We start from the raw sequence: 19,557 nt of genomic DNA on the forward strand, positions 1-19,557 counted from the left end.
CAACTTCGTATTGTTCACAAAACTGTCCCGTGTGAAGTGCTGTTGGCAGATTCTATCGCTGGCCGGGAATCAGAAACTCCAACCACTTCTGCCTGATGCTTGCCTCCTTATGGAAGTTAAACACATTATCTACATACCTCAAAATACAACAACCATTACAATAAAATACAATAAAATACAATGCAAACAAACAACCCAGATTAGGCACAGCAAGTGAAGACTGGGGCTGGAGCTGGTCATCGGTAAAACCTTGCTTTTTAATGCACAAGACTAGACACACACAAACTAATAAAAAAAACTGAGGTAGGGTTTAACAAGAAGAAACTGATGTTTGGGTTGGTCACCTGTTCAGACACAGTCTCAAGTTCTTGTTTTTTAATGCACAAGATTATACACATGCAATCCAGAAAATGATATGTAAATGTCACAAAAAGTGGGCTAATAAATTGACAATAAGAGCACAAATACTGCGGATTTCAGAAAATAACAGATGGAATGATACAGCACTCTACAAGAAGCAATGAAGTCTGGAAAATGTAATAATTTAAAAAAAAATCCAAAAATTAACTATAGTGATGAAAATGGTAATAATAATGATGATTATAATGATGGTAATAATGATAAAGATTATAACAATAATGATAATAACAATAATAATATTACAATGATAATAATAACAGGGGAAAACAAGACTGTGGCATGAACATGATTATATCTTGCAAAAAGGGGTAGGCATTTATAAGCTTTTGCTTCAGCCTACTCCTTTTGGGTAGCTGAATACAGATGTAAATAATGGAGAGTTTTGATTGGTGTTTCGTGTATTTGCCCAAATAAATATAATTTTTTAAAATTTTTAAAAAAAAAATTTAAACTTAGCTTTCCCTTACACCCGAACAAACATTTCTTAGGAGTGGACACAGTGAACAGAGCTAAGCAGAATGGGGGGAGGGCAGGTCTAAAGCGCATCTGGGCATGCCTGTAAGTCAAACTCTGTACTTTGTAAACTTTGTAAAACAGAGCATGCAGAGTCATCCGCAACATCATTATCTGACAGGTTGGCATGGTTTAACCCGAGAATACAACTTTATTAGTCACAAAAGGTCCCCTTTAAGATGAGGCTTCATACTATCTGTCATCGTCTTTGAGAGATCCACCTTGAAAACCACCTTCTCGATGAAATCAACAATGAAATTGGCCATTTGTAGACATACAGTAAACCTCGGATATATCGGATTCAATTGTTCCCACTGGTTTTGTCCGATATAAGCGAAATCTGTTATATGCGTATACCGGAAAATGTCCGTTTTACGCATATATCGGATTTATATCCGGTATATGCGTAAATCTGATTTTATCCATTATAAAAAGGCACTTCCTTGACTATGTTTCCAATGTACCTGGACTGGGCAATGAAAAGAGACGTAAGGTAATGAGAATTTAACTTTATTGGACTCTGAGCATAACAAATTGTTGATTAAGCTAGGCCCTGTTACGCCCGTCAGGCCTATGTTATTTCCAATAGTGAGGTTAAGATCTCATTCACTGCTGTGCTAGTATTATTGACGTCACTCACTTTTATATTTGTCCTAAATCTGGAGCCAGGAGAAAGACAATAGCCAGTGACATCAACAAGATTAGCATAACGATGCGGCCATCCGATATATGCCAGGGAAATTTAGTGGAAATGCATTGGAACGGGGCTGGAGATTTTGTCCGAAATAGGCGAAATCCGTGATAAAAAATCCGATATATGCAATGAATTTTTATTGGAAATGCATTACAGAAAAATCGGTTCTTTTTTATCTGTCCGTTGTGAGCGAATTTCCGATATATCCGAGTCCGATATATCCGAGGTTTACTGTACCTCCAAGATGAGATGCACCCCCACATAAGGCCCACCTTGGATGAGACTTGTGCCTTGATGAGACCCCCCTTCTAGATGAGACTTTCCATGACACTAGCCTGTTCCGTCCAGATGAGACTGGAGAAGTTGTGTTGGTGAGTGCATGCCATGAGAAGGCACCTGTGAAAGGTGTTTATTTAGCTAAAAGAGGGTGTGTGTGTGTGTGTGTGTGTGCACCTGCATGCATCATGAAGTGAGTGTGGGACGTCCAGAAAGCCAAAACAAGGCTTGCGGCCGCTTCACAACACATCAGGTCTGACGTTTTTGTGTTCTTTGTCAAAAGCAGAGAAAGCTAAGGTGTGTTTTTGAAGCCCACCCACCCCCTCCTCACCCCCACCCCCCGCTCCTCTTGGTTTACAAAACACGACATCAAGGTCAGACATCACGGCTCATCGCTAAAGCCTCGCGGTCATTAGCCACAGATTCCTTCCGTTTCTTTTGACAGGTGATTACTGAGGCCTTTGCTCTTAAAGACCGCCGCACAATGGCGAGCTACTTTCCCTCTTCTTCTCCTTCTGCTTTTTTATTTAGGTAACACACCTGACACCTGTGCAACTGTCCGGCAGCATTCCTGACACGTTTGTCTAAATCGACGCTACTTCCTGACACATTTGCGTGGTTTTTGTCTCGTAAACGACAATTTCTTCAAGAGACTCTTGAAGCTTCTCGATGAGTGGTGTTGAATCCACATCCTCATCTAAACCGTAGTACTTTCTACTTGTATGTAGTTCCTAGCATGCTCATGTAGCCTCAATGGGGTACAATGGGGGCAGTGCCTTGTTGTGCCAGTCCCAAGCCTGGACAAGCCTGGGAACTATGCAACACGACTTCCATACCGGATCGGCCGAGGCCGGAATTTGAAATTGGAAATTGAATGTTGGAACTATGACAGGGAAAGGTAGAGAATTGGTTGACATGATGCAGAGGAGGAAGGTAGGAGGAGGAGGTCCTGGGAATAAAATGTCCTGGGAATCATGTGTGTGAACAATGCGCTTCACCTTTTTCCTTCTAAATTATTTGTTCTTTCATTTTGACAGAAAAAATTGTGCTGCATTCATTCATTCATTTTCTACCGCTTTTTCCTCACGAGGGTTGCCGGGGGTGCTGGAGCCTATCCCAGCTGTCTTGGGGCGAGAGGCGGGGTACACCCTGGACTGGTGGCCAGCCAATCACAGGGCACATATAGACAAACAACCATTCACACTCACATTCATACCTATGGACAATTTGGAGTAGCTAATTAACCTAGCATGTTTTTGGAATGTGGGAGGAAACCGGAGTACCCGGAGAAAACCCACTCATGCACAGTGAGAACATGCAAACTCCACACAGAGATAGCCGAGGGTGGGATTGAACTCGGGTCTCCTAGCTGTGAGGTCTAGGTGCCAAATGTGTAAATGTGCAAATATACCAGTGTACAGTGACAGTTATGATGTCGTCACTACCAAAAGCACTAAATTCATCACATAGCAACTTAACACCCAAAAGGTGGACCTGATACAAACATGTATCAGGCACACCCTGGACTGGTGGCCAGCCAATCACAGGGCACATATAGACAAACAACCATTCACACTCACATTCATACCCATGGACAATTTGGAGTGGCTAATTAACCTAGCATGTTTTTGGAATGTGGGAGGAAACCGGAGTACCCGGAGAAAAACCACGCATGCACGGGGAGAACATGCAAACTCCACACAGAGATGGCCGAGGGTGGAATTGAACCCTGGTCTCCTAGCTGTGAGGCCTGCGCGCTAACCACTAAACCGCCGTGCTGCATTCAGTTCTTCTAAACTTTCACATTATCTGATCATGCAAGAAAATATTCAAAGCATTTTTTTTCATCGCACTTATATCCCCGTCGGCATCCACAATCATCATCACATTTGTTTGGACGTCTCCCCGTGCATGCATGCGTTTATACTCTGGGTGTATCTGGCTTCCTCCCATTGGTTCATTGGAGACTGTAGATTGTCCATATCTGTGATTGGTTGTTGGTTTATACAGTATGGGCCCTGTGATTGGCTGATGACCAGTTCAGGGTGCATGCCACTGCTTATGGGATATAGAAAAGGAATGTATAGTGTATGGATGTATAGAGTTGCCTTTTTATTTGCATAACAGCTTTTTACTTACTCACAAGCCACTTAATTCGGGACACAGTCTCATGAGATGGAGTCCAATGTCAAATATCACATATCACACATATAACGTTTTGATTGGCACATTCTTCAAATTAGTAATATGCAACTGAGTGCTGTTCCTAATATGGAGACTCTTTACTGTATACTAGGGTGCATCAAATTTTTTATGGGAAATTTTAAATTCATAATATCAATTTGGCTGGCATTCCATTTTTTTCTAATGAACATAAAAATGTCTTTTGCAAAGTTTTGAGGAAATCCATTGAGATTTAGGGGTGCCACCTCACACGTAAACTTTTGTAAAATTTCAGAAAATGTGCAATTTCTAGTCTAATTGCCAAAAAGTTGACCTGGAAATGTTGAGTACAATGAACTTCTATACAGCATCATTTTCTATAGGGTTATCAAAGGGGGCCCAGACCAAAGACCAGAGGGCAGCATCTTAGGAGAGCTGGTGGGTTGTGCTGAACCTAAAATAATACATGGACAAGTGTATATCACATTATGTAGTACTACAGTACCACTCTCAATAAATATGAATAAATATGAATATATACGGTCTACTCTATATTACTGTTGTTGATGTTATGCTTGCTCAGCTATTAGCTAACTGTCATTAGCAAACTGTAGCTAGCTAATGTTAGCTACAGTAGAGGCAATGAGCACTAAATACTTATAAATATGACTACAAATCATTCAAATTACAAAGGCAAAAACTAGCAAATTTGCCAGTAATATGTAACAGGAGTATAAATACCAACAAAAACATAAAGATCACCTGAGAGTTCTTGAGCTGCAGTCTTTGCTGACCTCAAATCTCCATGCGACCATTGAACTGTTCAACCACTTTATTATGGTGGCACCCCTAAATAATCATGTATTGGAAAACTATTTTGTATGTGTTGTTTCTACATATATTGGAACACTTTTAGTACCCAGCCATATCAAAATTCAATCATTGTGTTTTTTGATGCACCCTACTGTATACATATGATAACCAAACTATTATAGTTAAAATGTATAATGGGTTTTGGTACAGAGCTTGTACTGGCTCTCATTAGATTGTGGACCTAATGAATTGTCCAGTGAGTTCTTCTACACAGGGTGCAGAAATACGGAATAAGAAAGACATTGCTGCCAAGATCCAGGTCATTTTGCCAGGTTCGGTTATGTTGTGTCCACCAATCGCCTCATCATGACAATTGTCAGTTCAGTCCTCCCATCCCAGTCGGGGTCCCGGCGCCGCAGGAGAAAACTAAATGAATGCGGATGATGTTTACACGTGTGCTACAGCGGCTTTAATGAAGCAAATGTTGAATTGTGGCCTTTTGTACAACATGAAAACACAAACAATGGAAGGTTTGTGTCCTGGTCCGTGCAGTCTCTTTGCTCCCATGTTCAAGTCCTCTAATACGTCTACTTATACTTAATAATATGACATAATAAATAGTTTTGGTCCTCATTTGTTGATGTGTGAGGCAGCAGTGTCAGAGGCGGGGATGTTTCTTCTTTTTTTTTTTAGTCCTCGGAGGTGACGTCAATGTCCTCCGAGTTGCTCTGCTTGGTGGCCATGCGCCACCTGTTGATGTGGTGGTTGCCCTTCTTCTTCTGCTGGCTGTCCGGGCCCTCCTCCTCCAGCTTTTGCCGCTTGTACTTGGTCCGTCTGTTCTGGAACCACACCTTCACCTGTGGAGAAAGATCAGATGTTCACACATGTTCAGTTCACATGCAGGCAATGAAAAAAATGTCTCTTTTTGGACAGTTAACTTAAGTATCTTTAACTTGAGTATCATCTCCTCATACAAGTCCATTTTATTCATGATTTTCACTTCAGGCCCGATTGACTGCCAAAGCGCCAATCAAATGTTTTCATATCACAGGATATGACTACGGTGCATTTAAGTAATGGTAATGGTAATGGTTTAATTTCATTTAAACATGCATCAGATTACAATTGAGTGCATCCCATAATCAGTACACAGTTCCACATGTCAAAGCTTGTTAAATCCCACCCCTCTATCTGGTGCTTTTACAATCAGTAACTGTTACATTTGTTCACTTCCTGCTTTCCATAATACAGTTTAAGGTTTTTTTTTTGTCCCGTACCGAAGTACTCGGTGATATGAGCATCCAATGCCATAATGGTTACCATAGTGCGTGTCAATATAGTGATATATATAGCACATCATGACTGGTTCAAGACTCTTCATCCTTGTATTTAGCAAACACCAACTGCTTGTAAGTACCATCAAAGAAAGTGTGACGTCTTAACGCTTGATGAAAAAAAAAGTTTATTGAGGCATATTGTGGGTTTTCTACCTGTTTATCACGTATTTATCAATTATTACTGACCTATGGTGAAAAAGAGAAAAAACTGCCTCTTTTCAGAGAAAAAAAATGCTAATGTTTTTAAACAAAAATCTAAATTCTGAAGGGAATGTGAGGGGATCCAGTTGGTATTGCGCTATTGCAAGAAATGAATGAAGACAGGGTTCATGTCAAAGTAAATCATCTGCTTCTTTTTAACCTTGCTTTTATTCTTACGTTATCACACCAGCTTCCGTCTACGTATGCCTGATTCACATCTCTTCGCATGTCTTTGAACTACATTTATAATCTTTGTAGATCTTTCCTTATTTTGAAAATAATGCACAAATATTCTGGGCTTTTAAAAAAATGTCATAATTCAAATCAGTATCAAACTCTGCCCCCCCCCCCAGTGGGAGCCTGTTCCCATTAGGCCTAACTGGCAGCCACATATCACCATAACATTCGCACACCTTCATTAATATAACAACACGCATGCATTAAACAGTGTTAAAGAGACAAGTCAAATTGTCACACTTTATTGTGGTCTTGTCAGAGCTGGACGAGTGCTAGGATAAACATTGTCATTGTTACTTTAATTGTCCCTCAAAGCAAAGCCTGCATTGACCACATGACTACAGCAATAAGAAATAGGCCATAATGGTGATATTGTCAGTAATGTTATAATAAATACAATGGTGTTATAATACATTTGAATAACACCACAGGACTAATACATGTTAAATAAAACGCTACTTTGAGTTTAAATCAAATTACTGTCAGCTTCAGTGTTTGTCTAGTGTTTATTATAGCAAATATTTCATTTATAGTGACTTAAGTTTGCAATATTTTGGTTACCGAGGGGGAATATTAGACACAATAACCACACTAATAAACACAATTAAGTAAAGATATTTTACAATCAAATACAATCAAACATTATTAACTATTAACATGTAAATATGATAAACAATAAGTTTAAATGACAGCTTCTCCAATTTCACGTTATTTGGGAAATATAAAGCTACCCACGAAATGTTTTGTTTTTGTTGCTTCCGGTAGGTGTTTCCATTTCACTTAATTACCGCGAGATTTCAGACCACTTCCGACAACGATAGATCCAAATGTCCATATATGGTGCGTGTCGATCCCTTACCATATTTGGTCATTTAACAACCATCGCTTGTGAGTTTACAAAAAAGGGCGCGAAATGCCGCCATGTTTGCTGCCTGCCACCGACCCCACGTTTGACGTCAGCGACACTCACCTGCGTCTCGGACAGGCTCAGGCTTCCGGCTAACTGCTTCCTCTCGGCGCCGACCACGTAGTGGTTCTTCTCGAAGGCCCGCTCCAGACGCAGCAGCTGAGACGGGGAGAAGGCGGTCCGGATCCGTTTGGGTTTCCGGGCGAACGGGCCGTGCAGCAGCAAACTGTCCTGGGACACGTCGTGACCTGCGGGGGGGACGGCACACAGGACTCGGGTTGGAGCTCCGGGCAGGTGAGTATACTTTATACCCGCATGGCCTCGTCTGTCCTCTTAAAACCACCTTAAAATCCACCTAGAGGTGTCGTTAAGTTGACAATATTACCCCCAATTTGCACATAAAATGAAATTATGTTGTAAAGTGGAACGCTTTATTTTTCAATGTTTCTACTTTGTATTAATGGAAATTGTTACTTTAGCGTACTCTTGCCAATTCGTGTTGTTTAATGCTAATTATCTCAAAACAAATATATTAATATGTGCGTTTATTAATTATCTTGAGCCATTTAAACATTGAAACATTTAATTAGCAAAAAAAATAATTGCATATATACAAATATATACTACTTCCAATAGAGCGCCCCGGCCAATACACTAAAAGAGAATAAAATTGTAATTTATTGTATTTTCTATTCACGCCCACGATGTTTTTAAGACTGCATTTCATTCATTATTATTAATATTAAGTTTTTATTTTACATGATAATTTTGGGAATTGAGATTTTCATTAAAAGCCTAATGTTTTGTATCGAAAAATAACAATATTGCATATACTCAACAATATATTCATTTAACAATATGTTTACTACTAACCACTTGCCCGTCATGGAATAGTAATAATATTAATTATGAGAAAAAGAGTATGAAATTATAACAATAATAATAATGATAATAAGCGTTGCTAAATATGTCAACGTGGTTGTGGGTGAATTGTTTTCTGTATTGAAATACTGCAGGTGTACCTTATGGAGTGTAAATTGCGTTGAAACTAAATTAGAATCGGTTTGGTCCAGTTATGCGTGTTAAATAATCATAGGATTTGTTTATGCATAAATTATATAAAATCAGCATAATTGCATTTATGTGTTGCATCAGGGTGTTTTGACTAATATTTCAGTCAGGCTACATGTGTTTACAATAGCGCGTTATTATGATTATTTTTATGATTAGAAAGCGTTAAATCTCACTGATGATAATAAACATAAATATGAATCTGATAGACTAGTCCTCCAAAGTGGACTGGTCTTACCCTGAAACCTGTGTCCAAAAAAGCGGTTCCTGAGGACCCACGGGTAAAAGTTGAGCGGGTCTCGGTGCTGAGTCCCGAAGAAGTGAGGGTGGTGCTGGAGGTGCTGGTGGGGGCCCACGGCAAGGGAGGGGTGGTTCACCGAGTCCGGGAACACCAACTCCGGGCTCTGGTAGAGGGAGCGCGCCGCCGGAGCCTGGTAGCCGCCCATCAAGGCGTCCGCGGCCGGGTTGGAGTACGTGAGGGCCGTGGGCCGGATGGGTTCGTCGGCCAGCGGGTTCTCCTTGGCCACCAGGGACTCGATGGTGAAGCAGCGCTTCCCTGCGGGCGCAAACATCTCCCGACGCGCAACAAGCTCCCGAAAAGAAGAGATAAGTGTTTTCCCCTTGCCTCCTGATGGACAAATCCTTTTTATTTACAAATGCATGGTGAGCGAGATAAGTTCTCTCGGAGCTGGAGGGTGGATTGGTTCTGTGCTCTGCTGGTTCTTTGGAGGGATGGCAGCCTGGAGATGTTCCTTCAAAAGTCAACGGAGCTGCAAGTCTCCTTCATGGCAGCCTTTCTTGTGCTCAAGTGTGTGCGTTCGCTGCAGGATGGGAGCCGGCATGAGGACGCTGATTGCTGATTGGTCCGCAGCACCTGCCAATCAAGCTCTCCCGGCGTTCAGCCTTCTATAGCTCTTGCATAGCTGAATATCTCCCCTTTTTTTTGATCTACCGACGACCAAAATGCTCCTAAATTGTCTTAAATATTAAAAAGTCCCTCATCTTTTAACCTTGTCTCACTTTAGAGGCGGTTAACTCCTGCTTGGCAGCCGTAAAATTAATCATTTGCAAAAAGGTCAGTTAATGTTTCTTCCGTTCAGCTTGTTTATTATTATTATTATTATTATCAGGTGACGTAAATATCTTTAAACTCGTTCATTTAAATCTCATCCGCCTCAACATTATTTGAACTTTTTTTTATAAAACAAGTTCACAAGTTTGCCTGTTGTTGCCGTTGTATTGTTATTATTATTATTATTATTATTATTATTATTATTATTATTATTATTATGGCTCTTTTATTACGAAACGTTTTAATTATTTTAACATAATGAATTAGCTTTCGGGTTCTCCAGTCTACTTAATATAAATTGTAATATTTACATATAAAACTTGCACAAAAAAATAAAAAACGGAATACTGTTGAATCGGTTGTAGTATTTATTTATTTTTAATTTGTGACGGCATTATTCCGATTCATTCTAGCACGCTAGTTGTTACTATAATAAGATATAATGTTTCATTTGTATGCCTTTTAAATAGTAATCCATTCGTCTCCAGCAGCAGGAGAAAAGTCCTCCCCTCCTGTGTTAATAATTGCGCCTTTAACCTCCTCGTTTGGGCCGCAAGTCGCAATAGAAAAATCATTAGCGATGCAAATGAAGACGTCAAACAAGTTGTTGATGAGGCTTTTAGAGCCATAAAGGCGCCTAAACACATCACTGAACTCCGGGAACATGTTTCCCCTCCTCTGGCGCTCTCGTCCAATTCCCCCGCAGTGACATCACTGGAGATAAACGGATACTTTTATTCTTCCTTCTCACCTACAGAATCAAACCCTCACTCCGAGGCCGATCCTATATAGCATTCCATTGGATTGATTTTTCTATATGTTTCTATACTTCTACCACGATGGAAGTTAAAGTGCACCTTTTGATCCGAGGCTTGTCACGGTGGACTAACCAGACCTGCAGGCCTTGGGGGGCACCGGACCACATCACCTCTGGTTAATGTTTGTTTGTGGTCAACGCAGCCGCCACTGCTCGTTTCCTCGTTTCCTCGCTCCTCGCTCACTGGACACTTCATTATGTACACCATCTAATTAAAACCACACAACGACCCCCCCCCCCCCCCCCCAGGTAATAATCCTGTATGTATCTGTAGAATAAAGATGCAATCCAATTAGGTTAATCCAATTGTCCCTTGAAAATTTGTAGTTCAAATTTCCCACTTTCACTCCTTCAAGGTTTATCAAAAATATATTCATAATATATAAACCATGCTCTTTCATGGTTAAATACAGCTCATTATTCCAAAAAAATATATGCACACTAAAGCAACTTTTATGTATTTTTACCTAAATTAAACCTGCCAGGCATAAGGCATTCAGAAGATGCATTCAAAGACCTTGTAATGTTCAGTGAGACACACAAGCACCAGACTTCATTGCCAGAACAACCTTTTTTTTTAATTCCAGGTTTGAATGATCACACAACAGGCACAATAATCCCTAAAAAAAAACGTAACGCCAAGCTAAAACTCCTAACGTCACTTCCTGTCCGCCATCCACACAGCTCCTTTATGGATCACATGTATACCACATAAGTGTTATTTATATCCTAAATGGCTTCTATTCTGTAATACCAGCGTAAAGGTGACTATAGGGGTGTTATTGCATGGCTGGAGGCTCTAATACTCTTAGATGAATTTAGAATATGCAAAATATTCAGTGCATAAATAAGGAATCCTGGTTCTGTAGTTGATGACCTGAAGGATCGTCCAGGACACCAATCAGGAATCCTGAAATGAGAGATTACTGTACATGTCAGACTAATATGACTGAATAGAAACAATCCACAGTAAAGCTTTGAGTCACGGCTGACAAAGCGATAGCAACACGTCTAATAATCCAAGCGTTTGCTTGGAAATTGTTCATAAGCCATACTTATTGTGCATTGACCTCTACAATGTATACCCTTTGTCATCATAAAAATCAATCGCTTTGTGTAGCAACTGTACATCTGTAAATAAATACATCTCTAACAGTTACAATCCAAAGTAAAGCTTATTGGGGAGGTCCAATAATTATCTGTACCGATAATTATCAACCTGATATTAGTACAAAAATGTGATATCGGTTGATATCGGTGCCCGACCATGAAAAATGATTTAAAAAATGCAGTATACAGCACATATGTGTTTGTTCCATCACAATACTTATGTCACGTTACACATATCGGTACAGGAAATTGAGAATTGGACAATATCGACAAAAAAGTATCGGACATTCCAAGTTATCTCTCTAATGGAGGCATTTTATGTATTGTTTGCTATTAGACGGTCTCCCTAATGAAGTGACCCATGCATGTAAACGTCTAAAAGGCAAAAGTCCGAATAAAATGAGACAATCGGGCTTTATAATTATAAACTAAAAAGATATATTTAATAAAAAGTCATGTGTGATGCGTGAAGTGATTATGTGACATATTCCATGAAGCAGGTGATTATTAGTATTGTAGTAAACAAATTAACAAAGGTGTTAATGAATGTGCTCAGCGTCCACCTGCTACCTGTGACACATCCAACATGCTAGCAATAATTACACACATTTTTTTAATCTAGCACAATATTTTCCATCTTATTGTGACAATTGATGCTTGAAGTTGAATGCTTGCACCATAAAAGTAATGAGATTGCTTGACATGGGGCTTTTAATAATTGACTGTAAAACTATGTTTCATTGTGAAATGCAGGCCAGCAGTCAATGATTGTCCCCAATGGAGCGGGTGGAGATTCATGTGAAAACATCATAGTTGCCATGGACCAGATGGCATCATACTTTATATTCCAGCTTAACAAATAAACGACAAGGTGCATTTCTAAACTTGCCATACAACTGCTGAGAAAACGAGGGGAAACAAACATAAACCGCAGCATTAAAGAGACTTGGCGGCAGACGTCTGCTGTCCTCCAGTGGAGAATAAATGCTACAGCAAGACAATCTCAATAGTCACCGTTTCTCAGCGATGTAATTATTGACGACATTGTTTGCTCAAAGTATTCAATGAGGAGCAGCATCACCTTCTCTAGCGCAGAAGCAAAGAAAATGCTCAAAGACTTGAACCTTGACATGATAACAGAGATATAATACAATACATCTACATGTGCTATATGTGTTTTTGCGCTAATGCTGCCATCTATCGGTCAAGTTAAGACATAACAGCTTGGAAATCTAAGATAATTTCTAACTAAGAATAGTCCTGATTGATAGTAAATAAACCAGGGTTGTGTAGTGTAATAGGAAGAGATAGGGTATTTTAAAAACCGTGAGGCCCTTTTAATTAGTTACACCGTTGTACATTAACTTCATCTGTAAAGATTGTTCGGTAATCCCTCTTCATTCATTCATTCATTTTCTACCGTTTATCCTAGACATGGTTTACTTCCGGGATTTTTTTGCTGTGGCTAATGTAACAATACTGACATCTAGTGGTCAGTTTTGAACGCTACATTTCATAGTGTTGTGTTTTAGTTCATTTAGTCATTATATCCTTGAAAAATGTTTGATTTAGGCTCAAACTGTAAAAGGTAAACATCCGATTTCCTTCTATAACTGTAGCCAACCACGAAACGTTGCTGATTTGTTCATTATTACTCTATTATTATTTGGAAAAAAGCATGATAGACTGAAGCTACAAAATTCATCCTAAAATATCCATTAAAGTGTGACCTATTATCAATAATAATCATAACAACCAGCATCAAATACTACAAAAGTAATGTATTGCTTTAAATTAAACCAGCAAGTACTATCAGTACCAGAGTACTAGGTGTAAATTAGAGTTTGTTAAATAGTTGCTACCCCCCACCCCCACCCCATGTGGCCTTCATTAATAAACTAATTGGCCGTTTTGTTTCACATTAAAGTTGTGTGCTCAGCGCTAATCTGCGCCACTTAAATACTTGCAGAAATTCACCCCGTTTCTAACGAGATGGCAAAAGTAGCACGTCTCTGTCTTTGTGTGGCCTCCTTTTAAGACACCTGAGACCCCCCCACCCCCACCCCCATTCCTCACGCCCACCCCGGCCTGCAGCATAAACAAACACTATAGCAACACCTCCTTTTTATTTCTATTTGGGGGAAAGCCTACTTAACTGTTAGTTCATCTATCAATACATCAATAAAGAATCATTTTTACAGGTATAGTAAAACATACTGTACATTTATCATCACATGCAGTCTTGTTATATCTAATTATAATTATTATGAATTTCTCGCAAAAACAATAACATAAATTCACGTTCTATTCTCGGTTCGCTTTCCCGGCGCGCTGATTGGCTGCCAGCTCTGTGGCTGCCAAGTCTTACCCGCCCCCTGGCTCAATGGGCCGCCAACAGGAAGTTGTGTTTCCTGCCGGAGGGCGGGAAAGTAGGGGGGCGTGGCTGGGGCGCCAGTATTGTGCAGGGCCGCGCGTGAGCCCCTGGTATTGTGGCGCCAACAATGGTCTTGCACTTCAAAGGTTGGTAATGAAAGCTAATGACTATTAGATGGACTGCTGGGGCCTTCAGCTCTGCAAATAAAATGCAAAGGAGACATTTTTTTTTGGCTTTTGTTTTGTTGTTTCATTTTACAAGCAGCCGGGGCGACCCTTAAAGGGTGCTGATGGTCCGGTGGAGCTTCTTGCTCCATGAGAACTTTCACACCTTCTCATGATGGACCTCCTTGGGTTTCATCACTACTACTTCCACTATTGGCATCACACTGTGGTACCATGCCCTGGTGAACATCACATGAACAGCATGTATGGACGAAGTCGTTTGTTGCTACAAAAGTGGCAAGAACAGATAATTAATCAACAATTAAAGGGTCATTAACAATGGAGCAGAGAACACTTCAACATGGAGGCTAAAACCTTAGACCAGTATTCTACGTCTAAGTGTCTTCCTGAGCATTCATCATCCATCACATCACGGGTGTGGCATACCAGGATACTGCTATTATTGCTATTATCTTGGGCTGGCCACAATAAAAGGCCACTCCAAAATGGGCACTTTTGCTATATTGGTTCGGGGTCCAAAAAGCAGACTACCGTAGCTTACATGGTACATGGTGGTACATGGTACATGATAGTACATGGTACATGGTGGTACATGGTACATGGCACCTGGTACATGGTACATGGTACATGGTACATGGTACATGGTACATGGTACATGGTACATGGTGTACATGGTACATGGTGTACATGGTACATGGTATACTGTACATGGTATACATGGTACATGGTATACTGTACATGGTATACTGTACATGGTATACTGTACATGGTACATGGTACATGGCACATGGCACATGGCACATGGCACATGGCACATGGCACATGGTACATGGCACCTGGTAAATGGTACATGGCTCCTGGTACATGGTATGTGGTGGTACATGGTATGTGGTACATGGTAGTACATGGCACCTGGTACATGGTGGTACCTGGTATATGGTTCATGGTAGTACATGGTAGTCCATGGTACATGGCACCTGGTATACTGTACATGGTACATGGTATGTGGTACATGGTAGTACATGGCACCTGGTACATGGTGGTACCTGGTACATGGTACATGGTACATGGTACATGGTACATGGTACATGGTACATGGTACATGGTACGTGGTAGTACATGGTACCAGTCTCCATTGAGTCGTCAGCCAGCTAGCGCCAGTATTAGCATGTTTCCAGCCGTTAAGGCGCCCCTCTTACTAATTGAGACCATGACCCCCCCCCCCCACACCCTCCTCCCTCCAGGTTTTCCCAGGCCTCTGGGTGCGTGTCGACGTCCCTCAATGGGATTACGCTGAGCTTTGGAGATACGAGATGGAGGCAGCTTGGGGAGTTAATCGTGATAACATCAGAAACTAACTCTCATCCTTCAGTTGGCTGAAGGACACATTTTTATTGATCATGTAGTTGCTGTGTTTGACAGTCAGCAATACGCCATGACATGTGTCCATCATCCATACTGTCCATTATGTTGATGGATTCAATGCTGCTGGGAAACTGGAAATATCCCAGATGGGGCTTTACAACTCCAACAACAATGATACTTTGGTACCGTATGAAGTAGTCAGTGTGCAGCAGGGGTCCCACGCCTGGGGGTGTCTGGGGGTAAAAATACTGCGGCACTCTTGAGTTGATATTTATTTGTGAGTGACATGCGAGTACAGTAGATGATGACATACACAGGCCAACGAGGTACTCTAAACATGTACTTTGAGCGACACTTTATAAAAGGTGCCGCAAAGCATGCTGGGATCACTGCTTCCATGCTTTGCAGCACATTCCATATTTATAGTTCATGTTGGTGTTGTCTAGTATTCCCTTTGGCACAAGTATTATTACTGTTTACAAATATTCCAAAACAAAATGTACTATTTTGTCCTAATAATGACTTTTCTTAAGAATGTATTTTTTACTTTTGGATGCTGCTATACTTCTACGACTACTACTACTACTTGGAATATGCAGTTTTTTTTTTACTGGTGGAAGTATTTACCTGTTTTCATTTGTATTACCTAAGCACTTCAAATTCAAACAGGACAGTTTCTTTGTTTAGTGTTGCTACCTTTACACAAAAGCCATTTTTCTGACATGGGGGGTGCGGGGGGGGGGGGGGGGGGGGGATTAGAGAAGTGGAAACCTTCCCTGTGTGTCGCCTTTGTGTATCGGAGACAAGAGTTTCAGCTCCACCAGCCCAATTAGCTGCTCTGATGGACTCAATCCTCGCTCTGCTTTGTCCCACCAGGCTTCATCACATGTGGTGTCTGTGTACCCCCCCGTGGGATGTTCCCAGGTCGGGTGGGTGGGGGGGGGCACCTGCCCATAAATACACGCTGTACTCAACGTTTAAAGTGATTAAAACCCCCCTGAGACGGACTGAACCATGACTCTGCACCACGGACACTTTTTATTTACCTCTTATTCTCCTCGCTTAAAAACATCCTTCTCGTTGCGACTTTAGCCGTTTGATGCTCATGTAATCAAATACTCACTGGTCACTTCATTAGGTACACCTGCCCCATCTACAAGCCACCGGTTAGCTTGTTGGAGGAAAGGGAAATGTGTTTGTCAACGTGCATGAGGCCATTCATCAGGCACACTTGGGCAGCACAAAAGCTGTAAATAATGCTAACATTTTATTCTTTATTATTGTTGAGTCATATAGAGCAGGGGTATCCAAAGTGCGGGCCGGGTGCCACTTACGGCCCACGGCTGTTTTTTACTGGCCCTTGGCACATTTTAAAGATATGATTTAACAAGAAAACAACAGAAAAATGTGTCAAAATACAGCAGTCATTTTACAAAAATAACTAAAAAATATTAGAATGAAAATACTATAAACTACCATATATATATATATTATAATTGATTTTTAACATTTAAAATGTATGGTATTTTCATTCTAATATTTTTAGTTATTTTTGTAAAATTACTTAGATATTTGATTTTTAATATTTAAACATTATGGTATTTTCATCCTAATATTTTTATTTATTTTTGTAAAATTACTTACATATTTGATTTTTAATATTTAAACATTATGGTATTTTCATCCTAATATTTTTAGTTATTTTTGTAAAATTACTTATATATTACATTTGATTTTTAATATTTAAACTTTATGGTATCTTCATCCTAATATATTTAGTTATTTTTGTAAAATTACTTATATATTATGTTTGATTTTTAATATTCAAACTTTATAGTATTTTCATCCTAATATTTTTAGTTATTTTTGTAAAATTGCTGCTGTATTTTGACACATTTTTCTGTTGTTTTGTTTAGTTCTCCTATATATTTAGGAGATATACATATATATAAATTTGAGGGTACGAGTAAAAAATATGTGAATGATACAAGAAAAATGTACAAGAAGAAAAAAAGAAATTGAAGTACTTCAAAAAATGGGAGGTAAAAACATCCCAGGTACTGGTAAGGAGAGAAGTTTTAATTCTTACCAGTAATGAGCTTTATTGCTTTATCACTGAGATGGGGGCTCTTTTTTAATTAATAGAAAACATCTTGGCATATCTACATGCTTGGTTTAAAAAAATATCTAGAAATTGGAAAATGATGTAGTGTGTCACGACTCTTTTATGCTTTTTGTCAAAAATATTGTCTTTGTTTCCTTTCACAGAAAACCATCTTTACCTTGTAAAAATATTCCCCAACGTCTGATTCGTTTGCGTCTTAAAGAGCAGGACATCCAAAGCTAAAATCAGCAAACAAGACAAGCGTGTATTTCATTCCATAAAATATATTTCTGAATATAGCATTCAAATATACAAAAAAAGAGAGCAACAAGAGCGATCCATGTATAAAAATTAAATATATATCTATTAAATAATGATATCATGAGGTCATCAACTCCATCAGTCTGTACAAGAGTCTCTTCCATCAGGTCAGCAATGCTCGACTGAGTCGTCGGACACGTCCACGTCTACATCCGAGTCCGAGAACTCCTCCTCATCCTCATCCTCATCATCCTGTCCTTGCGAGCCGGGGCTTTTGGGCGGGACGGCCAGGCCCAGTTTAGCCAGCTTGGCCTGCTGCTGTTCCAGACTCTGTTTGCGCCACTTGATGCGGCGGTTCTGGAACCACACTTTGACCTGCAGAGACCCAAAAACCCGAGACGAGACACACGTTAGACACCAACAGGAGGGGAACTTTGGACAGGACTGGGAAACTAGACGCGTGCGGCCTTGTGACGGCCGCCTGACAGTGAATTTCCGTCTTCTTTTCACCATTCTGCTCCTTTTCATTTTTAAGCCGGCCAAAAGCAAACCATTGCGTATATAATTAAAGAAAAACGTACATAAAGTGTTATTAATACTAACATCTCATTACATTACGACTGTTCACCCAACTTTTGCTGTTCTTTTCAAAGTTTTATTGTTTAATTGTGTTTTTACAATGTACTACGGGCAGCAAATGGCCCCTGGCCCACACTTTGGAGACCACTGACCTCGCCACATCTCCCAGAATTTCTTTTTTTTTGTTTTTTTGCACAGCATCGCACTTATTTCATGATGTAAAGGCGAGTTATAGTCATAGTTTAGTTTGTTTGCAGCCTGATTTAAAATCAATAAATTAAAAATAATCGTGTTTATAATATCACAACTCAAATTTAAATATCTTTGGTAAACAGAATGACTAAAATAGGTGAACTTTAAAGGACTTAAACATGCTTAAAATCTCCTCCTCGTTATCACATTGAACATTAAAATAGTGCTTACCTGTGCTTCTGTCAGCTGCAGGGCGGAGGCCAGGAGGAACCTCTCGGAGCCCACCATGTACTGCTGCCGGGCGAACTCCTTCTCCAGGCGGGACAGCTGCTCGCTGGTGAAGCTGGTCCGCATCCGCTTGGACTTGCCCCCTTTGGCTTTGAAGGCAGAGTGAAGACCCCCGGCGTTCACTTTGGACACGGAAGCTGCAAAGGTAAGTCAAGAACTTCTTAGAACTTCTTTTCTGGCCGGCTGACGCGTTTCTGTGTTCATGGCTGCGCCACCAACAACGTACCTTGTGCGTAAAAGGCTCCGCGGTACGAGCTCTGGTAGCTGAAAGGGGGGCAGCAGTAGAGGGAGTATTCGGGGGGCAACATGTTGCCGGAATACACGTAGGACGGAACCGGCGTCAGAGGAAAGGTCACATGATGAGGCAGACCCGGCTGGAACTTGACCCCGTAGGAAAGTGGACTCGCCCGTCCCGAGGTGGACTCATCCGGCTTGGCTAGAAGAGCCTCGATGGTGAAGGACTTTCCGCCGGCTGGCTTGGAGGACGGCGCGCACTGGCCGGGTGGGTAAAGTGGAGCCGGTGCGTAATTACGCACAGAGTATCCAAAAGCTCCTACGGTTCTACTCGGGACCTGCAT

General features: G+C 40.6%; 2 protein-coding genes across 2 annotated transcripts; both read right to left on the bottom strand.

Moving 5' to 3' along the window:
- Window positions 1–4,799: 4,799 nt before the first annotated feature.
- Window positions 4,800–9,426, bottom strand: emx1 (empty spiracles homeobox 1). Its single transcript, XM_058077562.1, has 3 exons — window positions 8,871–9,426; window positions 7,625–7,809; window positions 4,800–5,736 (listed from the first exon to the last, which is right to left on the bottom strand). Exons 1-3 carry the CDS (start codon window positions 9,202–9,204, stop codon window positions 5,569–5,571), a joined length of 687 nt encoding a protein of 228 aa, XP_057933545.1. The 5' UTR covers window positions 9,205–9,426; the 3' UTR covers window positions 4,800–5,568.
- An 8,662-nt stretch (window positions 9,427–18,088) lies between these two features.
- noto (notochord homeobox) lies at window positions 18,089–19,557 on the bottom strand. The gene is made up of 3 exons (XM_058077561.1): window positions 19,206–19,557; window positions 18,923–19,116; window positions 18,089–18,295 (listed from the first exon to the last, which is right to left on the bottom strand). The coding sequence occupies exons 1-3, from the start codon at window positions 19,555–19,557 to the stop codon at window positions 18,089–18,091; spliced, it is 753 nt and encodes a 250-aa protein (XP_057933544.1).

The sequence above is a fragment of the Doryrhamphus excisus genome, chromosome 7 (genome assembly GCF_030265055.1).
Source record: "Doryrhamphus excisus isolate RoL2022-K1 chromosome 7, RoL_Dexc_1.0, whole genome shotgun sequence".
NCBI classification, from domain to species: domain Eukaryota; kingdom Metazoa; phylum Chordata; class Actinopteri; order Syngnathiformes; family Syngnathidae; genus Doryrhamphus; species Doryrhamphus excisus.

Coding starts and splice junctions, on each gene's coding strand:
- noto (XM_058077561.1), bottom strand. CDS start 19,557: ATGCAGGTCCCGAGTAGAACCGTAGGAGCTTTTGGATACTCTGTGCGT. Junction 19,117..19,205: donor CGGAGCCTTTTACGCACAAG/GTACGTTGTTGG, acceptor TTACCTTTGCAG/CTTCCGTGTCCAAAGTGAAC. Junction 18,296..18,922: donor TGCAGCTGACAGAAGCACAG/GTAAGCACTATT, acceptor GGGTCTCTGCAG/GTCAAAGTGTGGTTCCAGAA.
- emx1 (XM_058077562.1), bottom strand. CDS start 9,204: ATGTTTGCGCCCGCAGGGAAGCGCTGCTTCACCATCGAGTCCCTGGTG. Junction 7,810..8,870: donor TTTTGGACACAGGTTTCAGG/GTAAGACCAGTC, acceptor TCCCCCCCGCAG/GTCACGACGTGTCCCAGGAC. Junction 5,737..7,624: donor TGAGCCTGTCCGAGACGCAG/GTGAGTGTCGCT, acceptor CTTTCTCCACAG/GTGAAGGTGTGGTTCCAGAA.